Source organism: Pungitius pungitius, chromosome 3, assembly GCF_949316345.1.
Source record: "Pungitius pungitius chromosome 3, fPunPun2.1, whole genome shotgun sequence".
Taxonomy (NCBI): domain Eukaryota; kingdom Metazoa; phylum Chordata; class Actinopteri; order Perciformes; family Gasterosteidae; genus Pungitius; species Pungitius pungitius.
The window spans coordinates 12,206,514-12,221,495 of NC_084902.1; the positions used below are offsets into that span (position 1 = coordinate 12,206,514).

The 14,982-nt window shown below is 44.4% G+C and overlaps 1 protein-coding gene across 1 annotated transcript in view; it reads left to right on the forward strand.

Annotated features, from left to right (window-relative positions):
* The window catches only part of nxn (nucleoredoxin), a 42,372-nt gene that overhangs the window by 19,359 nt on the left and 8,031 nt on the right, over positions 1-14,982 (forward strand). Inside the window, exons 2-3 of the mRNA XM_037473599.2 lie at positions 12,283-12,400; positions 14,434-14,567. Of these exons, the coding sequence (XP_037329496.1) occupies positions 12,283-12,400; positions 14,434-14,567 (252 nt within the window). The remainder of the gene's footprint in view (positions 1-12,282; positions 12,401-14,433; positions 14,568-14,982) is intronic.

Consider the following 14,982-nt stretch of genomic DNA (forward strand, 5'->3'; position numbering starts at 1 on the left):
TAGGAAAGAATTTAGGTTGCAGCCCTGTTGCGATCCCAATTCACCCCATTTCCTTAGTTAACCTACACACACACACACACACACACACACACACACACGTGTATATCCACACACTGCCACCTTGTTTCCCTCCATAGAATGCATGTATTCTTTTCTGTACTCTGATGCTGGAGCTGCATACACACACACACACACACACAGAGGCTTGCTTTGGTGGGCTGGGTTCTGGTGCACTGCTGCTCCGGCGAGACGCCGGTAGAAACCAGGAGGGCAGAGAAGGTGCTCTGCTAGAGCGGTGCAGCTTAGAACAACGGCGCCTTTTGTGTCTGCCCGTTTCTGACGGTTATTTATAAACCCAGTAAACCCACTGCACATTCCTCCCTGCCACGGACGCAGGGAGAGCTGCCCCTCACCCGTGTGCGTCCTCTTTGTGTCTGCGTGCAGCTCGAACCTGTCCGGATCAGGGATGACGCGGAGGTGACAGAAATGATTGTGGTGTGTATTTGACTCTTGAGGTGTACGCGGGGAAAAACCCTTTCACTGCCGATTTCTTTCTTTCTTTCTGTCTTGTTTTGGAATTAAATTTTGATCCTGGCTGTTTGCATTTTCATGACCACTGCTTGTGGTCTTCCATGACTCATATTAGTGGGACGGCCTTCGTTGGCAATGGATTCCTTAGTTTAATGTCCGCCATTACAGGAGTTGACTGCTTTTTAAAAAGGGCTCATTCTGTCGGTCTCTCCTTCTTTGGAGTTTGTGGAAAACATTATTCACATTTCCCTGGACAGCTTTTCAAAACCATCACGGGGCAATAATGCGTAAGGATGTCATTTCCTCTTCAGCTTTGGGCAAGATGACTCAATAAGTTTGGTCTGCACCCGTTTCTTCATTCAAGATGCACATGAAGTGTTTAAAACTGCACTCACTGAGGATGATTTGTGTATTTGTTTGATTCTTACTCCAGCAGCTCAGGGGGGTCATTTAAGGTCCATCCTCCTCTTCCATTTTGTTTTGGGCTGCAGTTATGTGCAGGTTTCCTGTAACTGGGTCCAGAGAACTGTTGGAGGAAGTCCAAGCACGAACGGACACCCTTTCCCCACCCTTTGAACCTGACTTCCATTTTCCACTCGGATCCCACGGGGTAATGGTTACAAATGTCGTAGAAGCTGTACAATCTTTTTTTAATTTCAACTTCCGGATTTGTTTGTTTGCCTTTTTTATTGTGCTTTCCAAAGGATGCTGTATTAAAGATCCTTCACTCTGGTATTCATATCCAAGCTTTTTTTTCAAAAGGGATGAACCAATATTTTAAACAAAACACCACACTGATAAACTTTCTTAACCTTCCTGATTATTGGCCGCTTTACAAGTGAGTACAAATCTTTGCTTTGCTCTGATTGGCTGCTTCGCCTGAAACTTTAAAAACATTGGAGATGTTCTGTAATTTAAAAAAAAGACTCCATCTCAGCCAAGGCAATCATGTTTGCAGAGCTGCAGTTGTGGGGATATGTCTCCACACATTGCTGTCAGATTACAGCTTGAAACGAAGGCGAGCAGCCTTTAGCACCAGCTGAGCATAATTGTTATTTAATTAGGTCAACCCTGACTGCTTTGATGTGATTATTTACTTTCACATTAAACGCGTCGCTTGCTTTAGATGCTTCCTCGTAATACTACAGCGTCACATGGTCGACGGTCATCGACGCGTTCTTGCAGAAAGCGAGCTTTTGTCCGGTGAGGCATTCAGGTGTAATTGGAGAGAAAACTAGTACCGACTGGGCCGAGTTTTAAACGACAAGGTCCAGCTTGTTCCCAAAATCAAGGGGTTTGTGCGACAAGTTGTTAGACCAAGACCAAAATAAACGGCTGCATTGAAAGGCGGCATTCACTTGGTGGTTAAGATGGTCACAAGTTCTGACAAGTATTTGTCAATAATTTTGGGGGGGGGGCAGTTTACCGCAATGTCAACCAAAGGCCCTTGAACACCATGCTTGTTGCAACACTGTTAAAAAGAGCCAAGTGGTCAGCAAATTCCATAAGTCAATGCAACTTCAAATCCCTCTCGACCAATATCAAGTGTGCGCGTCTGCATCATTGTACCATTCAATGGGATGTCCTCCATTTCATCTCCATATTATTCCATGCGATGAATTTACACAAAGCTGGTGCGACAGGCTGCTGGAATTCCAATAGTATTTTAGAAACAAATCGGATTGTCTGCCAGCTCTTTAGTCAACCATTTGCCACGTTAAATGTTAACCTTGTGTTCTTCTCCATATTGTCCTTCACTTCCTGTCCCCACTGGAAGTCTTCCAAGAACACATCCGCAGGCTGATATCAGTTGAACAGCAAATAATGTAAATGTGTTGAATTGCATGGGGAAGGACCTGTTGCCAAAGGATTACATCATCGTGTCTTATAAAAGCCCCTGAACCGCTGCAATAAGACATCAGAAGAGTCTGTGGGAAGCCGAGGCTTAGCGAGGGCTGGCGATCTCTGCCTGCGTCCGTGGGAGGCCTCAGATCTGTACGTCAGGCTTGTGGACCTGAATTACAAACACTCCGCTGAGCGCACACTTTCCTCTGATGTCGCACATGTTTTTGATGCAGTGGAAGCTTCGCGCTCAGAAGCTGGACGTCCGTTCGTTATGACTGGAAATATTTTTATTCTTGGCTTTACTTCCAATTGAGATTTCTGAGTCGAGAGCACGGGCCGGTGATGAGTGGGAAGATGACTGCGTGTTTGCGCAAAGGTCTTTTTCTCTCTGGGACGGTGATGTTGGGGGGGGGGGGGGGGGATCAGGGGTTGCTTGGAAGTTAGGCGTGAACAGATGACATGAAGGCCAAGCTGTTTCAGTCGGGCTATTAAAGGCCTGACCTTTGAACTTGTGCTCTGCCCCGTCAGTCAGCCTTCCAGGGTGACGTGACCCTGAAATTTGACACTAATGGCTCTCTGTCGCCTCTCTCTGTGCGCCCGTCCTGCCCTTCTTTCGCAATCTCTTTTAACGGCGTTTTCTCACGCTCAAAGATTTCGGTTTACAAACTTTTAAATTTTTTTTTTCCTTTTTTCAACACACCAGCTCTGACAACAATGTGATCTCATAAATCGTATCAGCTCTTCAAAACAAAGCGACACAAGCAAAATGTAGTAGCCAGACTCAGAAAAAGAAACGCACAACCGTTACTCCACTATCATTAGTGGATCTCATGTTTGAGGCATAACATGATTTGTAATTCCTATTATGGAAGGCAAAACCAGATGGATTGTCATGCGTTGAATGAGCTTGGCTTTAAAGCTAATCTGATAGTTTGAAATGGATTTTTTTTTTTTTTTAATTCAGGGCATTTATTGAAAATGAACTTGTTAAGACGGGTACATAATCCATCAATATAAACATGTCGTCACATTTATTTTCTTACATTACGTAGCATGTTTGTAGTATTTTAGTGTTCCTGTTTCAGGCGACTGGTTCCCAGTTTCAGCTTTACTGAAAGCTCAAGGAGATCCCCTGAGAGCGGCTGGAGGATGTTAGAGGGGGGAAAAAAGACCCTCTAGCTCACTGTGATGCCATCACAGTCCTGACCTCAAGTATCTAGAAAATAGATGGCTGTTTGTTTTGAGGCTCCGCGGGGGTTTGACTCCAAGCTACATATCAGATCTTTTTTATAAGTGCTTATAGCCTCAGGTCCTCTGGCTGAGCACCACAGCATGTTCCAAGGACTCTGCTCATAACAAAAAGTGACCTAGTCTTTGCTGTCCAGGTCTGCAGGACTCTGCCAGCGCTAAGGCTAGCCAGATCAGTAGCATCTTTTAAAGCAGAGTTCTACAGGGAAGAATTTTACAATGTGCTTTTATGTCTTTTTATCGCTGTTCCAAGCCTGCCGGTCTCCTCTCAATTGGGTTCTTATTTCCATCGTCTTTGTTTCCCTTTTTCTTTGTCACTAATCTTGCAATCCTACTTTGTACGGTACTCTGTGGTTGATGTAAACACAGTTGAATGGTATCCCCAGTGTCCCAATTAAACCGTGGGAGTCAATCTTAAGGACTTTCAAACTGTCAAATGTTATCTTCATGTTTACTTGCATAAATTACCTGCCATAATTAAGTGGTTATTTATAGATTTAAAATGGAGTAAATGGATGTTTTTTCACCAGTGAGTCTACACATGTGTCCCAGACTTGACGAATATTTGATTTGTATGACGTTTAGTGCATTACAGCATCTTGATGAAATTCAATCTGTACCCGAGTGTCTCTGGGCAATATGTGCAGATTCTGTTGGCGTGCAAGCTTGTGGGAGTCTGAATCTGTCTGTCGCCCCCCCCCGCTGTGCAAAGCACAGGCAGAGAAAGAGGCGTGCATGGAGTAGGGTGGGCGGCTGAAGGCAGGGGGGAGGGGGGGGGGGGTTTGTACGAGATACGAAAAGTGGTCCAGCTGTACAACTCAGCCGTAAAAATGCAAGGGGCCGGTCTGCAGCCGCAGCCGCAGCCAAACGGACTTTTAATGAGCGCAAGACTGGAATAGGAAACGGGCTAATAGATGGTTATAAACTGTCATCATGTAACCAAATGTCACTGCGGACACGCATGGGGCTCTGCCTCAGGTAATGGGCAGACCATCATGTGCACCATGGCCGTAAGCAGCAGAAACTTTGAAGAATTTACTGTTTTTGTGTGTGTTCACCTGCTGGGGCCAGGTCTACAAGCACGGTTCTATGAGGCCGAGCAGACTAATGTTGTTGTTGTGATCAATGAGGCTCCTTGCTTGCTGTGGGGGGGTACGAATAGTCCAAAAATGATGCTTGATACTTTACACTGTATCAACATTTGTGTGTATGTAACACTTAACTGGATATGTTCAGAATTTAATGAAAGATTCAAAAAGCCTCTAATAATAATTTTTGCGGACACCTGTAAAATTCCTTAGTTCTGGCCGATGTGTTAATCCACATTTACATCTTAAATTTCAAAACTAGCTGTTTATCTAGCACAATGCTAGGGCTAAAAACAGGTTTACAAACTCCCTATGAAAAAAATCTCTTTTAATTTAGCTTTAATATCTCCACTTTGAATTACTACATATTGGAAACAGGTATGAGACTTTATTAATAAATAGATCATCTGTGAAATGCAAAGAACTTGTGCCCATTTTATTTTCTCATATTTTTTCTGTCAGGTCTTCTTCTGCTCAATGATGCCTGGACGCAGTGATATAGCCCCACATTTGAATATTATTATGAATCGTGCATGCTGTGTATTCTCCGGCTAAAAGTGCGAGCTCAGAAAAATACACAAAGAGGTGCAAACCAGCTTCCTAAATGTAAAGATGAGTTCCAAAGATTGTTGTGTATGTATTCAGTATTTTACCTAATTATGCACAAACTGCTGATAATGTGTCGGAAACGTTGCCCTCAAATTTCCATAAATATTAATGTCTTCATGATGGGATCAGGGAGTGAGCTGCAGCAGGGAGTGGCTCCAGCATGAGAAGGGGTGGTGTGAGTTAAATGTGGGGTCAAACTGAGGGAACCCCCGCCCCCCTGCCCCCCCTCCAAATCTAGGAAACTGGGGCACCAGAGAAACTGCAATGAAGGCTTATGGGTAGAATTAATGCCCAGCTGATGCTAGCTAATGGAGCACATGCTTATTCTAATGTTTGTTTTGTTGCATTATTGATATGTAATTGCTTGGGACAGAATTAATGAGGCTACAAAAAAGCGTTTTTTTTCCGACACATATCTTGCATTATCTGGCGCCAGAATCGCTCCAATGTGTAGTGAATTACAGTTGAGGGAGAGTTGAGTGTGTTGGATTACCTTTTTGGCAAACATTGTGAAGAAAACGGGAAAAATTCCTCATGCTTTCCAAGTCATGAGTTTGCAGATAACCGAGCGTGTTTAATGCCAGGGTCACACTAAGGTACCTGATAGAGCAAGAGCAGCTGGTCCAGAGCCAGGCCGGCTTTATAGCGTCTGTGTCTGTTGGTCCCTGCAGGCCTTTGCTTGATGAAATGCAGGATCATGATGGTGTTGAAGGTGCGAGTCACAACACACTGAGAAACCATGACCGAATATTCATATAACAACCTTTTTGTCGACCTCAACGCTGTGTACAGCAAAATGGTGAATCATTACTCACTTTTTTTTAGTGATTAATGAATGATTGACCTGAATAAGTATGTTACCTTGACTACACTTGTATTGTTTCTGTATATTTTAGTTTCCAGTTATGCAGACAAATTTCAGTTTGGCTCAAATTCAAAACTTGCCGCCAACTTTTAGGCCACGCTCTAAAACAAAAAAAGAAAAATTTAGCACCATGCTGCTTTCCACTTGATTATTACTTACCACAAGGGAGTGTGACATCAACCGGGACTCTCAAACATGTATTACACAACAAACCGCTTCTAATCCCATGATGATGAAAAATCAGTGTCTAGAAGGCTGTTGTATTTTATTCTGTCCCTACGGAGATGCGCTTTGTTTCCAAAATGTGTCTTTAGCATGCATGGATGACTAAAGTGGAGGGACGAAGCATGCCAATTAAAACATTTTTTCTCATTAGTGTTTCAGTCTGTGTTCGACTGAGCGATAAATAAAGAACAGTAAATCTAGTGGAGGGAACCAGAGGAGAAGGCAGAGTGCTCTAAACACCACTGGAAGTGAACAATACGCCCCCTGCTCTCCCGACCTTTGGCCTTACCGAATGTAGGCCTCATGGACAGCCCGCGCCCGAGGAGAGACAATGCTACAGATACCTATTGAGCCCTGGCTTTTTACTCCCTTACAATCCCCCCCCCCCCCACCTCCCCTGCTTTTTTACACTGGGTCCTTTACAGCATAAGAACTTCTTGTTGTACGGGGTTTCAAGTTTGGATTTTAAGAGCCTGTATTCAGGAGGTCGCTTTTGTGTCTCCACACAAGGGTTGTGTGCCCCCCCTCCTCCTCTCCCTCCCTTTTTCTGCTGGGTCATTTCCCCGAGCTAAGCCCTCTGACATTCTGGCACCTGTTTTCCTGCACAAAACCGTTAATTTATCACTGAATTATTAACTAAGAGCCCACAATGTGTCTGGCACTCGGTGACATGTCCTGACTTCATGGGGAGGGAGGTTGCTGTGGCAACGGGGATAGAAAAAAAAAAGCAATTTACCCCCCCCCCCCCCCCCCCCTCCACCCCCCATCCCGCCCTTGTTTGGGGGAAGCCACAGAAATAGCTGGGCCAGGCAATGTTATAGGATTAATAAAATACACAAGATGGCAGCAGGACCTTTCATTGAACAGACATGATATTGAGAATCTGCTGTGTTCTTTTGGGTTGGCAATTTTCGGTGGTAATGCATTTGCCAAACACAATGGATGTGTAGTGCAGGATGAGCCTCTGTAATGAGCTCAGTCGAGTAGGCTGGAGTGACTGGCCCGTACATAATGGAAAATCTACTCGAGGGAAAAGATGGAAGTGGTCAGAAGAAGGGAATATTTTTTTTATAATCAATTGATGCACGCGTTTGGAAGTTGAACAGCACATTTCATGCATTGGTTAATGTAATGCTACATGATGTGCACGAGGAAGCATGTTGAGAGGTCGGTCGGTACAGCGTTGAGAATGGCAGCTGTCTCAGTCTTGGAGACGTGTATTTCCCCACAGCGGGCGCCATGGCGGTAAACACTCTTGACCGGGTAAAGCGATAGTTTGGTCAGAGCAGCACAGATGGAAACGTAAAGTAACACACGCCGTACATACTTGCTGAAGTATGGCTAAGAAGTGGGAGGGAAGGGCTCCCTTTGTAGCCATGAAGAGCAGCTACAGGGTTTTGAAGTGGATACAGGCAGTTACTGAGAGCCTCGGGAGCAGAGGCAAGGGAGGAGGAGGAGGGGGGGGGGGGTTGCAACATGGAGGAATGTAAGTCAACGCCGGCTGCAGGGGCCCCAGCCAAAAGGGAGTTACAGCAGTGTAGCAAGAAGATGTAGCAGCTATTAATGAGTTGGCAGAAAGGAGGCGTTTGTTTCTCTTCAGTCTTCAACCATGGACCCGAGATGAGAATGCAAGATGTACAAATAGATCGCATTTTTCCTCTTTTGAAGATTTCAATTCAATCAAACTGGGACATGATTTTCCCTTTTTGTGTCCCTCGTGCTTTTCCCCAATCTCCTCAGTGAACTCCGCCAGTAGATTCCTCTCGACATGAATAAAAAGATTATGTCGGAACCATTTTCGTCCAAATACATACTTGCTGTGTAGGTTAAATTAGATTGCACAAATCACCAGTGTGCAGTTATGAATTGAGAATACTGAAGGTCGTTTGTTTTTTTAAAACCCCTTTCTTCCGTGATAAGAATTGAATCATTAACATTGGTCCCTTTTTACAATACTCAAAGATGAAGGTCTGTGCTGCAGAATACCCCTCATGTCCTCTGTTGCGAAGGACTGCCTTTCGTTTTGTAGTTTCACTACTTGTACTGAAGCGGCGATGGGAGAATCCTGCAGATGCCTCGTCCCTAACCAGCACATTGGAAGCAGATCTGTGAGGAGATCGGGCTTGAACAGTGGTGGTGGAACCGGGCTTGTGGGAATTCATTCATTTCTCAACAGGGTTACACGCAACACGCCAAAGCCACGCCAACCTCCACCGCTTATTGACAGAGGCTCTATTTTACTGCCGAATGGAACTTGGTTTCAAAATTGGGGCAGAAGTGTACAGTTGTAAAACCTTTTTGGCCCTTATATCCGTTGGGGGTTCTCCCACGTAAGGTAACCTCCTTTGTAAGAGCACAGCGTTGCCATAAAGGGCAACGGAGCAATGAGGCATGAAAGCGATCACCACGCATGACATTAAACGCATAAAGCTGGTTCACTGGAGGGATTTTGTTCACCTCTGTTTTTGTTGTGCACTTTCAGTAAAGAACATACTAGTAAGGGCATTGATCATTGATCCCATAAGAAACAGAACATCTTGTCTGAAAAAAAGCAGCATTTTCTTTTAATCAGTGAGGCGATGCAATTTCATCCATGGTACAAGCATGCAGTCTGATCTACTGGCCCCACTGTGGGCTGGTTTGCTGCTCTTCTGGATATGGAGCCGCAGCCATGCATGATCCAATTAGCATGATGAGCACTGGGCGTAGTGTGAGGCTAATGTCTGCATGTCCGAGAGAGTTAATGGATTGTGAGAATGGATTTCCAGCTCTCCCTGGAGCCTTGGCCGTTGGTGGGCTCTCCACAAGGGTTATTGGCATCTTTTAAACCGGTGTGTAACTATATAGCCAGGCCTCCTGCTCCGCTATATAGTTACAGTCTGTTGATATTGATAATGAATAGAGACCCCCTTGGAGAAAGCCGGGGATGGTTACATGCAATCTTGACGCAGTTTTCTGCAAACAGTGAATTGAGTCCAGACCGCTCTATTGAAGAGAAGGTTCTACATCAACAGAAATGTTTACTGGTTAAAAAAAAAAAACTGTCAATCATTTGTTTTTGATCAATTTTATTATGAGAATTAACAAAAAATAATCATTCCAAAAGTTACCAATTCATCAGGAATTGTCCAGCATCCGTAGAAACTTATTTGAGGTCCTGTTGAGTTAGATAAGAAGCGTGAACATCTGTTCATCTGTTTCAAATTGGCTACAGCCAATTAGCTCAGCATAAAGACTAAAAAAAGAAGCAAAAAGCTAGCCTAGCTCTTTCAAAAAGTAATATCTGACTACCAGCATCGTACCAAAAATGAATTATGTTTATTTATGGTACAGTTGTGGGATTAGTATAATACCTTCTCATCTAACACTGGGGAAAATACAATTTAATGCACATTCTTCACATCTACACAACAGCACATAACACTTTAATCAAACGAGTCCTGTTCCAGATTATAATAATAAAACTAGAGCACAAAAATATCCTCAACACTTTCTACAGGCCTTTTTTTCCCAAGCCGAGGGGTGAGGGCAGATTTGACAGTCTGATTTATAGTGTTTTTTTCCTACCACGTCACGTTTTATATTTATTGTTCCAGCTGTAATGGACAGCCAGCGGCTCTCAACAATGAAACTGTGTTTTGGGGGGGGAAATGAATCGCTGTGGCGTGCGCTCCTCATGTTTTCGATCTGCGAGGTGGACAGTTATTCTGAGAGCCATTGTCCTCTGTTTCAGACGAAGATTCAGGATTTGCAAGTTCAAAGGAAATTCAACGCAAGGCCGCGACAAGCGTGTGTGAGATTCCACCCTCGCGAGTCCTGAAAGCCGCTTAACGTTTGTTTGCGGCAGACATGTAGCTTTTGTAGTTACAAGGTCAGACACCCCCCCCCCCCCCACACACACACACACACACACACACACTGGCAACCCCCGCTCTCCCGCTCACAGAAATCATAACGGTCCTTTCATTCTAAAGGCAGCTCTAAACCCTTGAAGCGTTTTGCATTTGTTGCCACTGTGATCTGCGGCCAAATCAGGAAAGGAGGAATTGGTTCCTGAGGTCAATGCACCTCAGCTGCTCTCCTGATGCAGCAACATGAGAGCATTGAAACACGTTGGAAAGCCTTGGATTTGCTACACGTCTTCTTCCTCTTGAAATAAGTATCCATGGGTATCAATTCTCCTAAAATGATCTTGGAGGATGTATTGTAGTTTGTTTTTAGTTTTTTCTTTAGATTTTTCTTTAGAACCTCAGCGTGGATACTTCAGGTCCATCACATGGATTACATTTCATGATATTTGTGCGAGTGCTGGACCTTTTTCTGTTCCTCTCTCTCTCGAGGCCCTCTCACTCTCTTTGGGTAAGTCCGCCCTTAAATCTCACAGCAACCCGGAGACGACGAGAACAGGCGGCCAGAGGGAAATGGCTGCAGTTAAACCCATTGGGTGCCTGTGCACGTTGGCTTTTTTTTTGTTTTTTTTCGGAGACGGTCACAGTTAACGCTCGTAAACCTCATCAATTTGTGAACCGAGATTGAATTTCCAGAGCAGCGTGGAGCGTGTGGTAAAACTGTTGACTGTGGCAGACGTTGAAGTTTGCTTTTGAGGGATCTCCAGACCGACGCGGCCCCGGGAGGCTCCGGCTCGTCTTGTCCGAGGGACCTTTCTGACCGGCTGTCGGAAACAGGCCTGTGGTCAGGAGTGGGCGCGTAAAGCGCAGACTCACAATATGAGTAAAACACACGCCGTGATCAAGCTTTCCTCCCGCCTAGTCCGTCTGCATGTCAAAGTGTCAGCGCACGGCCCCCCCCCCCCCCCCCCCCCAGACTCACTGTTTTCACAAAAACATCATCAACCTTCAACCAAACCCACAGATAAGCAGTGCTCACTTCATTTAGCACGCAGCCAGTTAAAATACTACTCTACTAATCATTATTTTATATGGATACCTATGAGTTTGGCTACAACAGGTAGTACATTGAAGAATGTTAAAAGTATTCATTTGGCAAAGATGAAATCCTCGCATCGCAGATTCAGAACCTGTAGTGTAGAAGTCAAATAGGCGGTCGGCTATCTTTGTGATACAATGTCACTCGCTTCGGCTCTTCTAACATTTTCCGAGCTTGCATTGATGTCTTGCCAGGGATTCCCCTCTTTTCTTCTTCTCGCTCTTTGCAAACCGTGGCTATTTTCTATTCACCGCCTAGGACTCCTCCCTCTGATTTGTAAAGGGAGTCTCGGATGTGCTTGATCTGCTCTTTGAAGTTGAGGACTACACTGATTGCTGAACCACATGAATAGCGTCGGGTCCATGCACATTTTTCTGACTGTAAAGGATCTTTTCTGACTTGATGAGGGTCGTTTTCATATCCGCTAATTTATTATGATTAAAACCAAGGCCAAAGGGCGCTCATGAATGTCTATGGAAGCTCAAATGTCTATCCAAGAAGCTCAACAATTCATAGTGTTCCACACTTATTCAGACACTTCTTCTTTACTGCAGAACAAAGTTACGTCTTTTTACAGCTGTATTTACAGCTTCATTTTTCATGACACAGCAGGGACAGTAAGAGTTTGCTCCAATTCAACCTTGTTTTAATGTGCTTCCCCCCCCCCTTTACTACTTCACCTCGGGGCTTCTGGCTTTTTTCATTCTACCCCCTAGCCTCCTTTTAAACAGAAGAGTGTTTGTCCCATAAAACTCGTATAGTACTCGGCGGACATTTTTTTTATTTTTTTATACTGCAGTATTTCAGGTGAAAGTACTAAACTGCATACACTGACGGACAACTTTTAGACTGCGCATTTTTCCAGCTCTGAAATTGTATTAAATGTTTTTTTTTTTCCCAACCTCCATCTTTTTCTCTCCACAGATGAAGCTGTGGAACAAGTACAAAGTAACCAGTATCCCATCTCTGGTGTTTGTGGATGCCACGACCGGAAAGGTGGTGTGTCGAAACGGTCTACTGGTGGTCAGGGATGACCCCAAAGGTGAGATTGGCCAGCTCTTACACACACATACACACACATGCACTTATGTTGTATTTATAAATGAAGGCATCCACCTCAAGCTCTGACCTTAATACTCCTTATTGAATGGTTAACCCCAACCACCTACCATTCAACACAAAATGTACACAAACACAACAGTATAATGAGGTTATAGAAGGACTTTTGAGAAGCATTTGCTCTGAGTAATAAAGATTGGAATTTTACTATATTTCTATTACTCCAATCTATTATTCCAACAAATTTGCTGCAGTGTTTGTACTTCTTTAGTTACGCTCATGAGTAGGATAGACCTCAAAATGTAAATAAAGCAAGACCTAAATGAGAACAGAAGTTGTACCTTCATGCACCAACACAACACCCTTTCTCTGTAATGAGTGGGAGTGGAGATTCACTGCAGAGCCACATCATGCGGCATTTGGTTAAAACGTTTTGCAACAACTTAATTTCCCCACCTCTCGGATTGTGTTAATTATGGTGCTGTCCCGCCTTAATTATGATGATGCATGAATATTGTACCGTGTCCATGTCTTACTCCATCATCTGCAGACCCTATCATTTCTGCACTTTGAAGAGGAGAAGGAGAATTAACAAGAGGGAACATGCATTCCTCTCCCTTTACAGAGGACTTCCTCTGTGCCTGTGAAGATCTCAATATTGGAAAACGGTGCCTCTTCACCGCCTGTTATGTCAGTTAGGAGTGCCTTTAGTGATGTGGGAAGGAAGAAGATGAAGCCGAAAGGATTTCACGGCGGTGTTGTGACGCATTGTGCTGCCTGGTTAATGAAAGCCAGCCGCAGCCTGCAGAACTACCTGTGATTCATCAACTGTTCTTTCAGAGTAGATTTGGCTGAAAAACAGATTCAACCCTGGACTTTGTAGTAAATATGTGCACATGCACTTATGACAGATTATGCCCGTGCTCACTTTTTTTTTTTTTTTTTTTCTACTGCACATATTGATCATTTTGATTGTACATGTTCTTTTGAGAGGCAGACTGAGAGCAGTTGCTTATATGGAAAATCTATTCAGCTAGAGAAGATTCTGTTCGAAAGAGGAATAAATGCACTAAAGTTGACCATGCATTGGGACCGGGAGGGGCGGGTGAACCATTCAGGGCCTTTTACTCGCGATGAAAGGCCGGACTTGAGTGGCGACGGACTAGCCGGCAGCGCAAGGATGGAGTGCACTTTAATAATCGGGACAACAATAAAAGGCCGTGTCAGCGCGTTGGAGATGGGTCTGTCCTGCCTAATGAAGCCTTGGACAACCACGCTGGCAAAAAAAAAGCCCATTATGACCCAGCCATTCAAGATTTCATTTATGACTACCTCCCTTTTAATTTGGCTGCACCAAATGCATCTCTTGAGCTTGCCTGTAACAATGAGGATGCTGTGAAAAGGAAATGTGAGCGAAGGGTTGAGGGGCAGGGGGCGCAGTTTTATTTGCTTGATAGGCATGGCTTTCAGTCATCATAGAAATAAAACCAGATTATGAATTCATTGTGTATTTCAGAGTGCAGATGTGAAGGGGGAAAAAGCCTGTAAATAACGTGCACATAAAAACCCCACGTGACTAATTGGTCAATCAAGTTAATTGACAGAAAACTAGTATAATCTTTGATTCTTTCTCGTTATGGCTTATAAGCCGGTGGATAGCAGCATTGACACTGATTTTATGGATTCCAGAAATATATATTTTTTTCAAAGACACTGGTTCCCCTGAGGATGAAATTTTGTTGTTTGATCTCCAGACTCAAGTGTCATCAACAGCTCAAATGTTGTTTCTGACCAAAAATCTGTAAAACTAAACTGACATGGGCAGAATGGTTAACAAAAGACCTGTGTGCACAGCATCAGCATGTTAACGTTGTCATTGTGAGCATGTCGGCCCTGCTACCTGTATGTACAGCTTCACATAGCCGCTAACATGTCAGTCCTGTTTTCTTAGCCATCTTTTTCAAATGTTTTTCTGCCTGCTCCCTTCGCCCCCTGCTCTTTTGTACCCTCTCCCAGGCCTGGAGTTCCCCTGGGGGCCAAAGCCATTTGCAGAGGTTGTGGCAGGGCCTCTGCTCAGGAACAACAGGCAGACAACCGACAGCAGCTCCCTGGAGGGACACTATGTGGGAGTGTACTTCTCCGCACACTGGGTGAGTACAGGGCACCGAGAAAAAGAACAAAGACCTTCTTTTTCTTTTTTACTTGTTTCTGGCCTCAACGCTATCGGGGGGAAAAGAAAACTAAAACATTGGTGAGAAAGTGCACCATCAACTGAGCAGGAAGGGACAGCAGATAGTCAAGACAGATGAGAGAGCGGTGGAGGCGACTCCTTTGTGTTTGTGTGTTTAAACTAGCTGTGGTTAGTTGACCCTTTTCATCATTTCACCACCACCTCTGGACCTTTTTTTTTTTTTTTTTTCTTTTTAAGTAGGCCTCGGTCTCCACACCCCACTGACATCATCTCTATTGTCTCTTTCTGTGCTGGACCCGCTGATAGCCAGTAGAGGTCATGCCCCAGTGATGCACGCGAGGCGTTATGTCATCAGTAGACCGTTGCTGATGAGC